General features: G+C 44.6%; 1 protein-coding gene across 1 annotated transcript in view; it reads left to right on the forward strand.

The window, feature by feature from the left end:
- col12a1b (collagen, type XII, alpha 1b) overlaps positions 1–20,069 on the forward strand; it is a 108,783-nt gene that overhangs the window by 2,138 nt on the left and 86,576 nt on the right. The window contains exons 3-13 of the mRNA XM_063902172.1: positions 1,823–1,939; positions 2,913–3,056; positions 4,328–4,381; positions 5,460–5,723; positions 6,354–6,518; positions 7,776–7,949; positions 8,205–8,495; positions 9,158–9,760; positions 12,126–12,404; positions 12,532–12,807; positions 16,578–16,850. Of these exons, the coding sequence (XP_063758242.1) occupies positions 1,823–1,939; positions 2,913–3,056; positions 4,328–4,381; positions 5,460–5,723; positions 6,354–6,518; positions 7,776–7,949; positions 8,205–8,495; positions 9,158–9,760; positions 12,126–12,404; positions 12,532–12,807; positions 16,578–16,850 (2,640 nt within the window). The remainder of the gene's footprint in view (positions 1–1,822; positions 1,940–2,912; positions 3,057–4,327; positions 4,382–5,459; positions 5,724–6,353; positions 6,519–7,775; positions 7,950–8,204; positions 8,496–9,157; positions 9,761–12,125; positions 12,405–12,531; positions 12,808–16,577; positions 16,851–20,069) is intronic.

A 20,069-nucleotide genomic window follows, 5' to 3' on the forward strand; every position in this document is an offset into this window, starting at 1 on the left:
GTTCCTCCATTTTTGACGTCCTGTCCCCCCTCCCTCCCTCCCTTCACGGTCAAGCCTTGACCTCGAGTCTTGGCTTCACAATATTTTACGATGATATTCTTCACTGCAATTCTGACTGGTTGGTGGTTTAGAGTAGAAACGCTCTAGCTAGGTCATATTTTGAGTCTTTTCCCGACTTCACCTCGCGTGTTTCTGGCGCTCAGATTACCGGTAGATTCACTCGCTGTTTCCACTCACTGTTCTCAGTTTAGGCGAGAGCTTTCAAGGGAAGTAGTTTCTGAAAATGGAAAAAAAAAGGGGTGGAAAACTGTGGATATGCTGCAATATTTAAACTTGTTTGAGTTTTGAGAACGTGGCAGCTATTCAAGTGCAGGTAGGCTAAATACGGAACAGTGATGATTTGATGTCTTAAATGATTCAGTTATTCCCAGATTAGTTTACAAAATGAGTCGTTTTTAATAATAATTCACACAGTAAATCAAGCTTAATGTGTTCTTGCTCATAAGACTTCAGGTTATTTGTAACCCCGGTTCCACAGATATCTAAAGGCCTTCCGCCCGGACGTACAGCTACTCTAATCCCCTTCATTAGATTATTAGCTAGGTGTTCAGATTTCACTCGTGTTAGATTCTAGATCTTGTTATAAAAACCCCAACCTGAAGAAAATCATTCTAAAATATTCTCTCAATAATAATCTGTCGTCCCTCGTGTACATGGAATCTGTTTGTCCGTCGCCCCAAGTTGTTGTCAACAACTTTTCATGTACACGTGATGCATGATGTCCTCCGTGTCCGAAAACCAGAGGTTCTTCAATGACTAGAGTCCAGATCCTGCGGGGGGTCTGGAGCGGAAAGGGTTTAAGAACCTCTGGTGCAGTTCCTTTTGGGAAAAGACAAAAGATGTACGCTCGTCTTCACGGACGTTGTGTATTCTTTTAAGAGGTTTGCAATGGAGACGGTGAGAGAGACTTGGACCCATTGTATAATCCATATCTGAGAGTTTCATCCCACTGTCAATTCAACATCGCTGGTTGGATTGAGGTCATGGACCGTCCGCTGGATGTCAGCCCGTCCATGTTGTAGGTAGATGGCAGGAAGCTAAACTTATGTATCTGCTATGGAAGCAACGAAAGGCCGAGTTTAAATGTTTGTCTTCCAGACGAAACTTCAAAGAGAGACTTAGACCGTCCAATATTTTAACACACGTTACTATGATCATTTTTGGATCTCAAACGTTGAGTTTACTATGAATCAAACAAAGCTTTTAAAGGAAATTGCTTCTCGTTGGTAGACTGGATTCATTTTTTGAATGACAATAATCCAATGTGAGAACTTGTCCTGATATTTAGGATCCACTTCTAACTAAGCATTTTGGAAAGCATTTGATTTTGTACACTTGATTATCTCAGGAGCTTAATTGAAATTGGCCCTTCTCTGCTTCCGTAGACTTTGCCACAGCCAAAATTCCCCAGAGTTTGAGTCTTCCCGCCATGTTTGTGTTTCCTAGTGAATGTTTTAAACTGTAGATGGTAGTGTTGTGTTGTGTGTTGTGTTGTGTGTTGTTGTGTTGTTGTGTGTCTTTGAGTTGTTGACTGGCTGCCGGCCACACAAGCTCAAACGGAGGTCATTTTTTTATTGTCCAAAATGGCTTCCCTAACATCCGTAGCTGAGTTTGTCTTTGTGTTGTTTGTGCCAACAGTTCAACTTTTCAACCTTCATCCTGGAAGTGTTGACTGTTGGGGAGATCCTTTTATTCTGCACATTACAATACACCCCCCCTCCGCAGCTGCTGGATTAACTGTGTTTTCCTCTTCTCTTCGCAGTGGGCCCTCCGTCAGACTTGAGGTTTAGGATTTTAAATGAGAAAACAGTGCAAATGATTTGGAGCAAACCCCAGTCGAGGATACAGGGCTACAGAATACAAGTGACCTCGGACACAGGTGGGTGGTCATTAAAGCTGAGTTATGTCCTGCCGAGCCCATACCATTACAAGAGCCATACACTCCCTTAGACTTCAGTCTGCCCGGCAAGACTCGACACTCCCCGCAATTATCTGAAGATTTCTGCTCACACACGTTCAGCTCCAGGACATCTCTAATGGTTAAAGAAAAAAAGGTAAACATTCTCTGCAACGGAAAGTTGTCAGGGTGAGTTCAGCTCAGGAGTGAAGCTGGCAGGGTGGGTTTCTGAAGAGCAGCTCGCAGTCCTGTCAGCTCTGCACGTCAGCACGAGTTCAAATACGGAGAAATACTTCAGACAATTAGTTTAGTCCTTTTGGAAAGGCCTCCCCTTAAAACATGACAATGCTCGCATGAAGAAGCAAAGGCTCCTGAAATTCCAGACATTTGAAAAAAAGTCAGATTTTTTAGAAGAAAGTGATAATATTAAAAGAATAGTTGGAACGTTTTAAAGTCAACATTTACAAAAAGATTCAGAAATTAAAATAAAAGTCAGATATTTTGGGAAAAAAGGGATCATTTAGAAATAGTCGGAAAATCAGATTTGGAAAAAATATCCGAAGTTCAAAAAGTGTGCCACCTGATGAAGAAGGAGCTAGAATACCTTTTTAATTCCCGCTCTTAGGGTTTTAAAGAGTCTCTCTAAAAGTAATAGAGTGTATTTCAGTTCAAATAATTGAGGGTTAAGTTGAAGTGAGGGTTAAAGTGTTTTGTAGAAGGTTGTACAACAGGCCCACAAACAGGACTGGGCTTCACTCACCGGGTGCTGAAGAGTTAAAAAGCAGTGTTTTGATTCAGAGTGATGCGGAAAGATTTCATTAAGCTGAATCTTTTGTTGTGTGTTTACACGACTGTTCCACCTCAGGTCAGCAGTTTGAATCCGGGTTTATGTAACCCTGACTCGTAATGCAATAGTTCCCTAATGGATTCCCTCTGACTTTGTGCATTTTTGTAGAAGAACCAACGAGAGAATTCAGTCTGCCGGCATCTGTGAGTAAGACCTCCATCTCAGACCTGACTCCAGATGTGGATTACACCGTAACGATACAGTCGTACGCTGGATCAGAGGAGAGTCTGCCCATCTCCGGCCAAATTACACGTGAGTCACCGAGTGTGTAACGGTGTGTGTGTGTGTGTGTGTGTGTGTGTGTGTGTTTGTGTGTGGTTAAAGTAGCTCCAGACTTTCAAACCAAATCCTTGGAAAAATGTGTCTGCAGCTGCTCTGTTTTAGCAGCAAGTCACAATGACCTGGTTCACCAAACTGACTGTGCCTCTACAGAAACCCAGAAAGGCAAGAGCAGAAGAATCGGATCTAGTCTAAGTTTATTTAAAACAGATGACTTTAGTTTGTGCAAGGATAGTCTTTCTAAAGGCTTTGAGAGATCCTGTCCACCTTAAAAATGTGTTTTTCTTATGTTGATGTTCCCTAGCGTCTTGTGACCCAAATATCCACCTGCCAAAACCCTGAAAATATTCCAGATGTGCTTCATTACCTGTCTGAAACTGTTTAAGGAAACAAAAAAGTCCCTATAATGTAATCTAAGCGGCTAAATCCAGTCAAATAAAATGTCTATATACATAATTAACATGTGTTATATGTGTTTACCAAAATGTAAAAGCTCCTCGACATAGTTTCAGGGACTTTTGGAGGACATTTCAAAGACTAAATATGGTTAGTAGTTGCAGGGATTTATTGTGTTCAGTGTGGGAAAACGATTTGGCATAACGTCTTTCATCGTGAATTAAAAACACAACGAAACAGCTGGAAACAAACCTGAGGAGCAAGATGTGATTTGAAAGGCTCAACTTTATAAAATGCAGATGTGATTGGGTTTGGGAACTCCCGAGGGTTCTCGAGATACCCCTGACAGGTCGGGAGGTAATTGGAAATGTATGCAACGGTCGTTGATTGAACTGGTTCCAATTAACGTCCAAACAAAGGTCTGTTATAAAGGCCGGAAAGTATTACAGGATGAAAGAGCCGCTGATAAAGCTGGTAAAGGAGATATGATGTAAGCAGTTAAAGTCTCCTTTGACATTACGTATCGGTGAGTGGATGATTCAGCTGCGAGTGAGGTCTTCAGTTATGTCATGGCAGCCGCTCGCAGTGGATGCCTCTTTGGCATGGCGGCTCGCACTGATGAGCGGAGCGACCCTCTGAGCACGGAGACAATCTGTCGGAAACGATGACATCAATTTGGTTTGTTTTGCCATTTGGGAGCTCGCGTTGCACGTTCGTTTGGATCCTCGGGGGTCGAAATGTTGCACAAGAGACCCCTCGGAGGAGAGCGAAGAATCCCATGAATGGAAAGACATTTTGAAGATAGGTTCTTATTCCTGTAATGACCTGATGGGGTTTCTGTCTTTCAGTGGAGTCGACTGGCGGCACGAGAGGGACCAAACCAGACGCTTCAGAATCAGTCAGTAAGTCCTTCTGTTCGCTAAGATAATGAGTCACTAAACGTTTTCCACTTTCTGTTCTCCAACTTTCTTCCTCATCATCGTGAGCTCAGAAGACACACAACACCCCATTGTATAGCCAGAATCAAAATTAGGCCCCCATAAATCTCTAAAGTATTCGCTCATGGTGTTGGTCCTCCGCCGGCAGGATTATGCCAATGTAAGGGAGGCTGCACATGCTCAGTACGGGGGGGGGACGGGAGGCTGCTGAGAGAAGTGGAAACCATTACAGAGGCCAGTTTACAAGAGCGCTGCTGCTGCCCCGCACGTGATGACAAGCTTTTGCTGATTTTTCACGAGGGGAAAGTCACGAAGAATCTCCCAGAGAGAGAGGAGAGAGTCCCGTAGCTACCCACATTTAGAACTACCGAAGAACAATGAGTTTAACAAAACAGTCTTTCATTAAATAAGGAGCTAAGGTTTATCAGCAACCTGCAGCCTCAAAGCTACCTTTAGTCCTTTGTTTTAAGCCTTCTGATAATAAATACTGAGGAGTTGTAGGAAAATGCACCACCTGGACCATTGGCATAAGTGGGGAAATCTGATAAAGTGACCCAAACACTTTGTTGTAATGTGCTGTAAGTTTGAGTATTTTGATATTGAGGTTTAGGGGGATTGATTGGCTTATGCAGCGAGGCACTTGAGTGTAAAGTCTGGCACTTCCATGTTGGCTTAATTTTACCCCCATTGGAGGTTTAGCAGTGTAAGAACTCCAGGTGTAAAGGAAGATAGTTGCAGAGCCATGATAGGAGACCTGATCACGACCAATACCTCTTCTTCTCAGGGTGTTGGGAAGGTTAGGTTTCCAAATTCCCTTAAGATCGTATCTGAGATTTAGCTCTAAATAGTTAAAGCATTCTAAAAGCATTGCCCAAAAACCTGATCAATACTTACGTTTATTCTTACGTAGCTTAAATTCTAAACTGTGAGTGTCCTTACATATTATGTTAAATGTTCTTCCTCTTTATATTCCTTTCCATCTCCTCTCCTCCTCCTCTTCCTCCTCCTCTTCCTCCTCCTCCTCCGCCTCTTCCTCTCCCAGAATGCTCTGCCAGTGCCATCGCCGACGTGGTCTTCCTGGTGGACGGTTCCTGGAGCGTCGGCCGGCCGAACTTCAAATTCGTCCAAAAGTTTATCTCGGCGGTGGCCGGAGCCTTCCAGATCGGAGCGGAGCGGACGCGGGTCGCCGTGGTCCAGTACAGCACCGACTCCAGGACAGAGTTCAACCTGAAGCAGCACCTGACCCGGCCCACGCTGCTCAGAGCCATCGCTGCGCTGGAGTACAAGGGAGGAAACACCCGGACAGGTGAATGCTCTTTTCACTATTATTATAAATACTTTACTTTGTGAACCTCATCATCTTCTTTTGGAACTTCAGATTTGTTTGAAATGTTTGACTTTTTAGAATTTCCGGTTATTTCTTTAAAATCATAACTTTTTTAATTTCTGGATTTTTTTAAATTTCTGGAATTTTTTCAAAATGTGGAAATAACAAATTCTGTCTTTTCCTTGTTTAAAAATGTCCCACTGTTTTCCCATTATTCTAACTTCTTTTATGTTAACAGTTTTCTATTTTACATTTTACTAATTTTTATATTCAGGTTTTTTATTTCTGTGTTTTATATTTCATTTTTTATTTTAGAATCGAGATGTTTTTTATTGATTTATGGAAAATAATTAGGCTTTAGCAGCGCACACTTTCCTGTTAGATCTGCACAAAACTCATGGTTTCAGTCTACACAACCACAGCAGTATTAACTTCTTCTGAGTTTAAATACTCCTATCCTGTGGGTGCTGCTTTTCCTTTTGGGGATTAATAAGCTTTAGTATTATTATCTTGTCTTGTGATTTAGTGATGTGTTAAACCTGCATTATGTAAGCAGACTCTTTCTGTCTGTGCGTCTTTTTAAAATCCCTTCCCGTCTTCCTGCTCCAGGCGATGCGCTCGAATACCTCCTGAAGAACTCCTTCACTGAGGCGGCCGGTGCCAGGACGGCTTTTCCCAAAGTGCTGGTGATCATAACGGACGGCAAATCTGAGGATCCCGTGGAGAGCTACGCCCGGCAGCTGAGGAGCAGAGGGGTGGAGATCTTTGTCCTCGGTACGCAGCCAGAACCAGTTTATTACATTCCACATCCTACATTTTCCACTCGTTATTTAATGCTTTTTTTTAACCCCGTAACAAAAGCAGCTCGGGTGACGTAACGAGGGGAGAAATTCCTACATCATTAACGCCACGAGCGAGTGATAGCAGGTTTTATGTGTGTTTACGCCCGGGCTCAGACTTTCCACTCACTGAGGGACGGAGGGACAGGAGTGGGCTGTTGCTAGGGAGTAAGAGAGGGGTGGTGGTTGGATAACAATCAGAGATAATCTTCTGCGGTCTGTGATAGATCAATGATTCAAACACTGAGTATGCTCTCAGTTCTTACAGGAGAAACATACACTGTTAATGTCTACTACTACTAATACAAATACACAAGGTACCCATCATCCTGTGCATCATGTTTCAGGAAAGTGAGGGCAGTGAAAGGTTCTCAAATCCCCCCCAAAAAAGCTAAAAGACAAGCAAAGCTTTAGCTTAATTTTGACTTGATTCCCTGTCTTTTAAGTTGTGGTATTCCTGCAGACAGCTCCTTCTTTACTTATACGTTAATTGGTCAGAGAACATGATATATTTCAGACTTTATGAATGCAAAAACAATACAACTTTATACAGTCAGATATATATGATGAAGAAAAGATGGAACGAAGGAGAGACAGGACAATATCAGCATTATCTGTTAGAAGTAGAGCAGTTCTCCAAGTGCAACCGTTCAAAAAACATGTAAAATAAAGATGATTTCCTTCTGTAAAGCTGGAGACTATCCAGAAATGTAAAGATCAGCACACTGAAGGACAGTATTTGGGTAAAAGGACATGGTGTCTTTCCCATTTAGTTGTTTAAGACGTCAGACTTTGATTAAAGCTCCTTCAGTAACGGCTCACAGATTTACTAAAAGTGGACGAGGATATAGGATTGTAAAAACCGGTTTCATATTTACTGCCCATGCTGTCACACTTTCCAGCGCGAGTAGAATAAAACAGCGGAGGCTTCTGATTGGTTATGGGAGCTTTTAATGCGTTTCACCGCACGTCTTTATGGATTGCTAATTTCAGCCAGTATTTACAGACCTGGAGCGAGTCCACTCTTATTGACGCAGTGATCCTCCTGATGCCAGTGGGTTTATAACCACTGCTTTGAGTCTGAACTGCCTTTCAGATAGGAAATGTCAATGTCCCTAATTCTAGCAGGCTGTGACAATTGCAATGGAACCTGTCCCCTGCGTTCATGCTCTGAAATCTCTCTTTCTTTCAGGCGTCCAGCAGGCAAACGAAGACCAGATGAACCTCATGGCCTCCGAGCCTCACAGGAGTCACATCTACAGCGTCGCCGACTTCAACCTGATCAAGAGCGTGCAGAGCGAGCTCATCACTCAGGTGTGCGCTGGGGTCGACAATCAACTCAACTCACTCGTCAGCGGAGAAGAAGGTGAGGGGGGGTCAAGAAATGTGAAATACCTGGAGTGAATAATGCGTCACTTTGGTCCTGTATAACTACTCCTTATTGTAATCTTCATTTCGTTTGTATTGGTTTGGGTTTTGGGTTTGGATCTTCATCGGGTTTTTTTTAAGCAAACCAGATTATTTTTTGTCAGTTATGAACCAGAATAAGAAGCCCTTAAGATTCTCCTGCTATACACCAACGCCATAGATACTATGTCTACATCTATTCATATTTCTGCAGTTGTCGAGCGGGCCTCCAACCTCCAAGTCCTGGAGTTGGCATCAAAGTCGATGCGGTTGACCTGGGACGCGTCCCTCGGAGAGGTTACCGGATACAAGGTGCAGATGATCCCGATGATGGCCGGGAGCAAGCGGCAGGAGCTTTATGTGGGCCCGACGCAGACCTACGTTTTGGTCCGAGACCTCTCCCCAGACACGGAGTACGAGATCAGTCTGTTCGCCCTGAACGGCCTGATGCCCAGCGAGCCCATCAGCCTCATGCAGAAGACGCAGCCTGTCAAAGTGTCGCTGGGTGAGTAGGACACAGAGGAGGGACGATCTGCAAACGAGTTGGTTTTGACTTTTTATTGGATGTTCTGACCCAATGAAGGTTTGTCCTTTACAACGGACACTAAGGCGGTTTCTACAGAGCCTTCAAAGTTTTAGAAAATACTTTATTGTTTGTTTTTAAGGTTAGAAAAAGGATTTGATTCACAGACATGCTGCTTACTTCTCCTGCTTCTCCTTCGACACAAAGCTAATCGAATAGCTCACCGGCTTTACCTCCGTGCTAGACACTCAACAATCCTTTTAATCGGCATCAAAAACCTCCACTTTTCCTTGCTTTCATTTTGTAGTGGACATAATTACCCGCTTTGACTTGTAAATACCTTTCACAACAAGCCTTAATTAGGAAAGACAGACCCTTCTGAACGTCGTACAGTACTACTTGGGTTGCTTCCCAAACAACTGGCTGACAGACGCCCAACAGACGCCTGCCTCTCATCAGCCTGAGTCTGCTGTTCAAGAATTTTAATCAGTATAGTGCTTGATGGGCAAAAAACAATATTCAATCATCATTGAGCCTCAAAAAAAGACACTCCAAGGAGGAAAAGTCTTCTAATACAAGCTTGAGACAGATTTAAATAGTTAGTCTGGTTAATGAGAACCCTGTCTCTGTGTTTCTGATCTCAGAGTGTTCTCTTGGCGTTGATGTGCAAGCCGATGTGGTCCTCCTGGTCGACGGTTCCTACAGCATCGGTCTGGCTAACTTTGCCAAAGTGCGAGCGTTCCTGGAGGTGCTGGTCACCTCCTTCGACATCGGGCCGGATAAGGTCCAGATCAGCTTGGTCCAGTACAGCAGGGACCCTCACACCGAGTTCTACCTAAGCACTCACCACGACCAGGGCGCCGTGGTCAAGGCGGTGAGGACGTTCCCGTACCGCGGCGGCTCCACCAACACCGGCCGGGCCATGACCTACGTGAGAGAGAAGATCTTCCAGGCCAACAGAGGGGCGCGACCCAACGTCCCGCGAGTCAACATCCTGATCACGGACGGGAAGTCCTCCGACGCCTTCCGCGAGCCGGCCACCAAGCTGAGGAACGCCGACGTGGAGATTTTCGCGGTGGGCGTTAAGGACGCCGTGCGATCCGAGCTGGAGGCTATCGCCAATGAGCCCGCGAGCACCCATGTGTACACCGTGGAGGACTTTGACGCCTTCACCAGGATCTCCAAAGAACTCACGCAGTCCATCTGCCTGAGGATCGAGCAAGAGCTCCGCAACATCATCCAGAGACGTAAGTCATGTTGCTTTCATACTCTATGCTGATGATACCATGCTTTACTGCAGAGAAAGATGAGATCTATTTATTACCTCTTTGTTCTAGCATGTGTTTCTTTGATGCTGGTCGGAGTCAGAAAGGAAATGCTGGAAGACCTTATTTTAGTATCTGCTTTCATTTAAAGCTCTATGCGGATGATAGTGCGCTTTACTCATTTTGTGCAAACTGCAGAGAAAGATTTGATTCTTCTATTGATAACTTATCTGGTCTATAATTACTGGTTTGAGTCAGAAAAGAGATTATCTTCGGTTAAAATATATGAAATATGTTCTGTATTCGATTATCTACCGTCAAAAGGAAATGACTACCGTAACTATCTGTATATTTCCCAGCACAATTTGCTGTTTTCTATTGCTTTAAAGTTGAGTTGGAACCTCTGTTCAGCTCTTAAGGTGGATAATATGAATTACATGGTTAGAGTTTGATTTCAGTTTTGTGCAGACGTTACCTACGTCTGTCATTTGTCACTCTGGGCGAGGCAGCCGACTCCCACTCATGCAGTATAATCAAGTGTTGGGAGGATGATTGCAAGTTGTTTACCCATTGTTTGGTAGTGGGAATGGTTCACCCAATTGCCTGCTTATACTTGGTATGCTTGCGTTGTTTAACCTGGGAAACAAGCTTGTTGTGAACGAAAACGGACAAACCCTAGAGCTCTAAGAGCAGTGGCTGGGAAGCAGCGTAGGGAACGGTGCCTTGCTCAGGGACACCTCAGAAGCACTTGGTCTCTCCGGGACTTGAACTGGTGACCTCCAAGTTCCCAAGCCAAGTCCCTTACCGTAACTCTTCGCCACCACCGTGATAAAATATCAATAAGTCATAAAAGTCTTAACTTTTGAACGACTTTGCTCATAGCTGTGTATTAAAAACACAAATATGTAGAATTATTTCTGGAGCTCTTTGATATTTACTTTTCAGCATATTTCATGAAGCCTGATCAGCTGCAACAGTTTTTAGATCATAAAAATGTACTTTATTTACTGTTTATGTGCTGTGAGGAACAATGAAGTGCTGGGAATTGAAGCGTGAGAACTACCTGTCAGCTCTCCTGATTTAGAGCGTTTGTAACGATCAAACCAACATTTGAACAATTAATTACTGCAGCAGTCAGACGATCCTCTATGGAGGAGAAAGCACCAACACTCCTCCATGTGCACACAATTACTCTCATGTCACATTTCCAACCTCCTCCTCCTCCTCCTCCTCGCCTCAATGTGTTAAACACATGTCCGGCTTTTTGATCTTTCAAGGGCAGCGAGAGGTTCCTTCGCGAGGAAATATCACAACCGGGTCAAATAGTGTTGCAGAGATTTCTGTGCATTTGTCTAAACGAGTGTCAGGTGTGTTGTCCGTCACGTGTCCGTTTTGAAATGCATCCTCCTCCGTGCTGAACTCATTAGCCAACCCCCGAACATCTGGCAGTCGAGAGCTCCTCACAAATGCACTTTTTTACCCAGAAATATAAATGACTCTCCTACAGGTTTGCCAGCACAATGTGACTCACACCAGCTTTGATTGCCCATTATATAATTCTTATATAATAATGACTTGTCAACAAGGAGATGTGTGCAGGAGCCCCCCCCCCCCACCGCCTGCTTGAAAGATGGAGCTGTCAGACGGCTTGCAGATTATTATACATCTTAATTAAATAGCATGAAGGTCAGCACTTCCTCCACCCTCTGGATTCCTTCATTTGCTTTCAGTGTTTGAAAGAATCAACTTTTAAAGGGATAGATTGGATGTTTGGAAGTTCTGTTGTGAAATAGACAGGCGTCCCCGCGGGAAGCTACGCCATCACTGGTGTGGACTGGTGCAGTTTATAACCATGCTAAAGATAAATACTAGCTGAGGTCAACGCTACTTTAAGAATATTGTGACTGCGTGTCGGGGATATGAAACCATTATTTATCCTTTGTTTGAAACAACCAGACTCCTTTCACTAACACAGTCATTTCCCTTTACACGGCAGTTTTGGAGAGAGCACAGGTTTGATATAAGGTACAAATCTGGCACTTCTTTATGGCTCCAAAGAAATCATTGTGTTGGCGTTAAGATGTTGAATACTTGTCCTTAACTCATGTTGGTCTGAGATGTGCGGAATAAACTCAACTAAACAAAGGATGAATCATGATGCCAATGTCTCCAAAGCATTGTCCCAACCTCTCTTCGTTTGCTTCTCAGTGTTTTCAAAATGTATTTATTGGGTTTTTCAAAAACCCACGGCTGTTTTAGTCGAGCTGGGATCAAAAGTAGTAAAGCAAATCTTCACGATAAAGAAAGAGCAGTTGATTTAAACTTGATTATCCTCCTCTTTCTCCAGGCCTGACCCAGCCCCGGGCCCTCTCCTTCTCCGAGGTCGGCTCCCGGAGCTTCAGGGCAGCGTGGGAGATCGACGCCACCGACGTGGAGTCCTACCTGGTCCGGTTCAGGCCGGCGAACAGCGACGACGGGCACTACGTGTCCATGTCTGTCCCCGGGGAGACGCTCACCACCGTCCTCCCCCACCTCACCCCGCTCACCCGCTATGAAGTCAACGTTCAAGCTCAGTACGACAAAGGGAACAGCCTGCCTGTGACCGGCTATGAGACCACTTTAGAAGGTATGTGGACTCGAGGTAGTTATTGCTTTAAAGCTTGCAAATACTGTGGTGCAGGAATGAGTACTAAAACCCAGAAATGCATTACTTTGCACCAGCATTAAAGCTCATTCGTTAATGTTTGCTGCAGAACAAGGCTCTGTGCAGAACCTGAGAGTCTCCGAAGAGACCACGGACAGCTTCAGAGTGTCATGGCAGCCGGCTCCAGGAGACGTCACTCGCTACAAGTTGACATACGAACCTGTAGGAGACGACAGATCGAGGATAGAGACGACCACCGCTGGCAGAGAGACGTCCATCGTGCTGCAGGAGCTTCAGCCTACAACCAAGTACCGTGTCACCGTCACACCTGAATATAGATCCAACTCTGGGGTGCCACTGGAGACTGAGGGCACCACCAAAGAAGGTAACTACTTTTTATCTTTAGAACATTAACACCCCTTTTGAAGTCAAAACTTAATGTTGGGCTATAAAGGAACTACAGCACGGTCACATGACTTCATGTCACCACCGCTAAGCTAAAGGTGGCTAATGTTGGGCTATAAAGGAACTACAGCACGGTCACATGACTTCACGTCACCACCGCTAAGCTAAAGGAGGCTAATGTTGGGCTATAAAGGAACTACAGCACGGTCACATGACTTCATGTCACCACCGCTAAGCTAAAGGAGGCTAATGTTGGGCTATAAAGGAACTACAGCACGGTCACATGACTTTATTTTTTGAAAACATGCTCCTTATTATTTCAGATTGTGACACAACCATAAAATCTAATCTGTTTCTTCTGCATCAAAAGCAATCCAGGTGGTGTTTGTGCCACCATGGTGACGGTGCAAAGAGAAACAGCTAGTAGCAAGAGCTGTTCTTCTTCACAAGGAGCCAATTATTCAAACTATAAACAATATCATGCAACAAAAAAAAAGGGGGCTCAGGGTCAGTGTTTGGTAATGGGACAGACGCATGGCAGTTGGAGTTAACACGATTATGACGGGAAACGCAGAACAGACACCCAAAGTATGGAGGCCCAAGTATGTCAATGTGATAAAAAAACAGATCCTGTTAAGTCACTGGAATACTGAGAATACTCGAATACTGAGTGAGTCTCTCACAATAATAACTTGTGTTAAATAAATTAAATATAACTCAATAAATACACAAAGAAAATATGAATTTTAGACGAGAACAAACTGGGAACAGCTGTTACAATGCAGTTGTTTGGGCTGATGTTGAATGAGTAATGGTATGAGAAGTAAATAAGGAGATGCTGCAGTACACATGGCTGAAAGCATGTCAATATTATAGGTTTTACATGTGCAGAGCTTCAGGAAAAAGCACAGAATACCAAGTTTTCATCCTTTTTTACTTGCATATATTTAAAAAGCACATTTAAAAACAACCCATGCCGACCGAAGTGCTGTAGAGAACTCAACCTTTCATAGAACAAATGAGTAAAGAAACGACGTACACACGACTCATATGCACAAATAGACAAATCCATAGGTATGACACTATCAGCCGGATGAGGAGTCAAAGGCTAAAGAGTAAAAGTTGTTTTATAGCCTGGATTTCAAGCAGGGGGCCGATCTGATAGGGAGGGGGATGCTGGTCCACAGTCTTTGGGCTGCAGTCGATAAAGCACGGGCACCCCAAGTTGATGTACGGAGGCGGGAATGACTTTCTGAAGATCATTGGAGGAGAAAAGAAATACAAGTTCTGACAAAATAAATAAAAACACTGAGCTTTCAATTCATTTTCTGATTGTAGTTTAGCTAAAGATGTCCCAGCAACTAAGTTCTTGTACGTTACATTTCTGATGCATTTATCCAAGCGTGTTACAATAAGTGCAACACGCCATGAAGATAAAAGCTCAGAACAACAAGAAACGTACAGATATTCACTTCAAATAACCCAAACCATTGACCAAGGTCCAGGTGAAACTGGTTTCCCAAAAGTCTTTAAATCCTTCTCTTTTTAAAAAATGAAAATACAGTAAATGCTCGGACTCCACAAACTCCAAAAAGGTGGCGAGTCTTTGTTCCAAAACTACAAACGATTTTGGGTCTGCTGAAATGTGAGCTGCTGGTTAGGTAATGGTTGAGTCACTGGTTCTGATCCACAACAGGTGCCTGCAGATGTCTCTCTCTCTCTGTTTGTGCTTCGGGACGGTTAAAACCATCTCAAAAGAACCTTTGAAATGATGGATGATGAAAACATTCTGGGTGCAAGCTGTGTTTCCATCTATCTGCGTCATTCTAAGACCCCGGTGGAAATAAGTCCGGACTCCTCTCTGACATCTTGAGTGACTCTATTTGGCTCCAAGTGTTTTTGTTCTAAAGTGTCTTCATGTGGCCCAGATATATGACCCCGAAGGAACTGCTTACTTCTTGCGGTGTTAGTACAACCTGCCACCCATCGCGCCTCAGATCTGCCCCTGCCTTACAGGGAAAGGAATGAAAAACAGACAGAAGCACAGAAAGCTGCGGGCCAAGATGTGCTCATAAACAACGAGGAAGGAAAGCGTAGGAGAGTTTCCCTTCGCACTCTGGACCGTGATGTTCTGGATCCTTCCAAGACTCTGGACGGGAGACTATCTCCTGTTAGCGTCAGAGGCGTCAGGGAGGAAGCACTTGTCTTAAGATTGTCGACCTTGAGCCCTGGAAATAAACATAATATATATTCCTGTCTTCCATGGCAACAGCCTTCCTCCCCGTGTCTGAGAGCCCTCCTCAGACACGGGGAGCAGCTGCTTGTCGTCTGAGGTGGATTTCTTTTTTGATGGTTTATAAAAAGAGGCAGCAGGATTAATCCCAGCTTGCACCTCTTTGACATCAAACACCCAGCTGGCTCTCAGATGGATTCATGGTCCCCCCCCCCACCCCTGTATGGCTTACAATATTGTTCCTATTACAATGTTTACCGTGCCATGACTCGATTTGAAAACTATGAATCGAAGTCTTTTCCACCGTAGTGGCACAGAGGTTACAGCAGCCGCTAGGAATCACTGTTTTTCTGAGAACTATTAGGGAAAAAATAAGTGCATTTCACTTTTAAATCCTTGACATTTTCATTACTAAGTAGGAAAAATACACAAAGGCCGATCCACAATAAAACACCCCTCAGTAACACTCGGCACTAGGCGTTAACAGCAGATGAGTCAGCGACTTACTTTAACAATTCCTTTCAAAGGGGGAATTGTTTGAACCTGCCCTACTTACACTAAATCACATCCTGGGAGCTTAGCAGTTTTCTACTGTGCACAAAATAAGCACTCTGACGAACTCAGAGGACATTTCAGACGTCAAATACTCAAAGAAAACCATTACGTCGTTCCCATTAGTTTTCTTTGAACTTAATGGGAAAATGTCAAGATTTCAAGGAAGGTGACCGAGAATTTACAAGAACACGACTGTAATTATGCTTTACCAGTACGATTTAAGTCAGTGGATCAACTGGAGTTCAGAGTCTTGGTCGGGGACATGTCAGACTTGCCAGCAGTCAAATACTGAAAAAATACCCTTACATCCCATCAGTTTTCTTTGAACTTTATGGGAAATTGCATGACTTTTAGTAGAAATGTGACTAACAATGGACGGCCCAGTGGTCTCTGAACGTCCAGTGGTCTCTGAACGTCCAGTGGTCTCTGAACGGTCCGGTGGTCTCTGGACGGTCCAGTGGTCTCTGAACGTCCAGTGGTCTCTGGACGGTCCAGTGGTCTCTGAACGTCCAGTGGTCTCTGGACGGCCCAGTGGTCTCTGGACGGTCCGGTGGTCTCTGAACGTCCAGTGGTCTCTGGAAGGTCCAGTGGTCTCTGGACGGTCCGGTGGTCTCTGGATGGTCCAGTGGTCTCTGGAAGGTCCAGTGGTCTCTGAACGTCCAGTGGTCTCTGAACGTCCAGTGGTCTCTGGACGGTCCGGTGGTCTCTGGACGGTCCGGTGGTCTCTGAACGGTCCAGTGGTCTCTGAACGTCCAGTGGTCTCTGAACGTCCGGTGGTCTCTGGACGGTCCGGTGGTCTCTGGACGGTCCGGTGGTCTCTGAACTTAAGGAATACTATGTTAGTCACTTACAACATGAGAATTGTAAAGCAAGTTTCTCTATGATGCAGAAATCAACACAGCAAAACAAAACCGATTCTTGTTCCGGCTTCATCCTCTGACCTTGTTTCCCGCTCCTCCCAGCCAAAGGATCCCCCCGTGACCTGAGGGTGTTCGAGGAGACCGTGTCCTCCATGAAGGTTTCCTGGGAGCCGGCTCCTGGTGGTGTGTTGCAGTACCGTGTGGCGTTCCAACCCTCCGCCGGCGGCCCCAGGAAGGAGATGGCGGTGAAGGGCAACAACAGGGCGACGCTGCTGAAGAACCTGCAGCCGGGGACCCAGTACGACATCTCCATCAGCGCCCGATACCCGTCCGGCATGGGCGACGCCCTGGAGGGACAGGGCACCACGCTAGAAGGTAAGACAGTCCTTTCTTGTTTTGAAATGAGCAGCCCTGTAGCTTTTCCCATAGTCTCCACCGGCCAATCTGCTCAAACAATGGTCTTTTCGGTCTTTCGAATTTCCATCTGAAAGACACGGTAAAAAACAAGCAGCTAGACACCAAGCCAGAGTCAGTGTTCAGCTCTGATATCCTCCTATCTTTAGCTCCGGTTTAGTTTCTTTACCAGCTAGAGTCTAACTGTGTATGATTGCTGTTTTGTTTGGTTGTGAGACTAAACCAGACCATAAATGTGCAGCAAACCAAAACAAGAAGCAAAAAGTACAACTTACATTCCTCCTTCAGCAACGTATCCCTTTCATACAGGGAGTGCATGTCTCATTAGCTGCTAAATACTTCCCTTTCTTCCCAAGCTCGTCTCTAAATAGCTTGCTGGTGAGCAGGAAGTATACCTAGGGAATATTAGAGCTTGTTTGCTGCTGGATTCACTGCGATTAAACCAAAGTGAGGAGCTAAAAGAGTCTGAAAAGCTAAGTATGACTCCCATATTGGTTGGTAATCTTAAGTAACAATTTCCCATCATATAGAGGCCTTTTATTCATTATCATCAAAAATAGTGATTATTTCAGGCTTAAAGATTCCAATATCCTTTAGTTAAGGAACAGAATCTTTATTTCTTTCCAAATTAAGATACAGCCCTTATCAAGAGTGAGTTTATGTCCTCAAAAGCAAAGCAACACAACTACACGTTATGTCTGGCAGCTGTGACCCGCTGATCCTCCAGATTCAGGGATTATCTTTATGTTTCTCTGCAACAACCACAGCTAATGTCTGAGGTTTGCTGTAATTGCTACGAATAAGTCCTGCGTCGACCAAAACCCAGCTTGTAAAAACAAACATCGCTTCCAGGTTAATGTTTGAACACGACTTTCTGTCTGATGTTACTTTCAATGCCAAGAGAGGCTTATTGTAACGGGAGAGGAATAACAAACAGCCCGAGCAAGAGAGGTGGTGAGACGGAGAGAGAGGACGGAGATCAGAAGACAGCTCGTTTTATAAAGGCGTGACGTGGAATATAATCCTTTACTGGGCTCTTTTTCTTAGCATTCCTGTCAGTTGTAATAACAGGTTACTCACAAAGCTGCTCCCGATGGCCAACGGTGTGTCAGTGTGTGTGAGTGTGTGTGAGTGTTAGCTTCCCTAGAGCAAGTGGTGCTGCTCCGCATGAATGAGTGTGAATGGATGAATGACTTGCAGTATGTGAAGCGCTTTGAGGGGTCCAGAAGACCCGATGAAGAGCTGTACAAGTACAGAACATTTATCTTTTACACCAATGGGGTTCATGTCCCACTGACCCTTGAAGCTACTGAGTAAAGCCGTGCGATCTTTGGATAATATCTGGAGAAGCGGCACATTTTCTGGTCATTTGTTTCCAAATTTTCCAGAGGCTCTTTGGCCTTCCTTGAATTTTCCCTAACCCTTCAACGCTAGCCACAAGAGAAACCAAGGATTGTGTCTCAATTCTTCTATAGTTGCATCTGCGTCCCAGTGTGAAGTACGGCAAACCGTTTTCATACTAGCCACCTAGGCTACATAATGTTAGCAACAGTGGTTTCCCGGCTCTCACAGCACCACAAGTACACTGTATACATGTGTTTTTTCCACTGTCTAGTTCATAGACCAGTGGCAAAAAGAAATGACCGTTCATTCTAGAGAGCGGTCTGTAATGGTTTGCTACCACGAAGGATAACAGTGCCAGCTAGCTACCACTTGCTAATTGGTTAATTGAGCCATGCTTTGGTACCATGGTCTCTGAACCCCAAAGGTCTAAAGTACAGAGTGAGAGTTCCAGCTCAGGATTCAAGTGAAGTTTGGAAACAAGAAGGTTTCATCACATCCCATCCATCGTATCAGGGATGCAGTGCACGTGTAAAAGGGCTTAATGAAGTCCACAAGCAGGACATTTAGCTTGTGATTCTCCTCTGTCTTTCCCTTTTGCTCACTGTGTGCTGCTGTCCCTGCAGATGCTATCATGTCAGAGCTAACCCTCTCATGAGGAGTGTGTTGTCTCACTGCTGCCGCTCACGCAGACAGTTAAGAGTAAAAGTAAAAGTGGACCCGGCAGGTAGAGATGAGAAGCAGCAAGACCGGACAGGAATGCAGTGCAGCTGAGAGCAGGGAGGACTGACTCATTCCTGCCGCTATTTCTGTCTTCCTGTGTTTATGTCTCCGTCTCCATGTGTCTGTTTCTCACCTTGTGTCTTTCCCATCTACCCTCTTATTTCACTAACTCCTGTATTTCCCTGTCTCTGTTTCCTGCCTGTCCTCCTCCACCTTGTAAAGGCTTGCCTGGTATTTAACAGTGTTGTCCACAGTCTCTGCACAGATGCCTCTCTGGTCGTCATGCATTCAATACAACCTCTTCTGTTTCCCTTTTTCCAATTGCTTCAGGTTTTCCCGTACTGGAACACGACAGGGCATTCGTTCCGCCGTGTTGCATTCAAGGTCTAGTTATGAATTGTGGCCTCCAGACATGCCTTTCTTTCCCCTCACATGCAGGGCTAAACCTGCTCAGATGCGCAGTGGAAAACTGCCCTGATACTGTACCCATATTAAACCCAGTGAGCTCACACGTTCTTATTGTAAACCCTTTACTGTACAGTAGGAGCACATATGAAGGTGTGTCGGGCACAGGGGGAGTTCTGTTTACGACCAAATCAAAGTTAAAATGGAAAGCTCTCCAACGTGCCAAAAAAGCAGCAGCAGGTTACAATGCATTCTGGGTGATAAATCAAAGGGAATTCAGGTCACACATTCGGTCAAACAAACGGCCCGGCAGATCCGAGGATAAAGTCTGGGGACGTTTGTATAAATGGGAACTCAGTAGTTGCTGTAAACCTGACTGCAGCTGATGGGCTGCAAAGCCTCTGCTTTTTTTCACCGAGTCATTTGGAAAGACCCCAAACACTTTGATATTAACCAGGACAGTGTAGATTTCAGACCCGTATGACGTGACGTTACTGAATGGAAACTTTGCATGCATTTCTTACTCCATATTTACAAATGCAAACGAGTGTAAGCATCAAAATATAACAGATGATTTTTTTTATTGGACCTTCTCTGGCTGGTTCCGGTTTCTGTTTACTCGTGCCACTTGCGTTGAAAGCGCTGCAGTGTATTAAGAGTGACTGAAGTAAGGCGTTCATGACTTCATTTTACTACAAAACTCCATAAAAG

Source organism: Eleginops maclovinus, chromosome 15, assembly GCF_036324505.1.
Source record: "Eleginops maclovinus isolate JMC-PN-2008 ecotype Puerto Natales chromosome 15, JC_Emac_rtc_rv5, whole genome shotgun sequence".
NCBI lineage: Eukaryota > Metazoa > Chordata > Actinopteri > Perciformes > Eleginopidae > Eleginops > Eleginops maclovinus.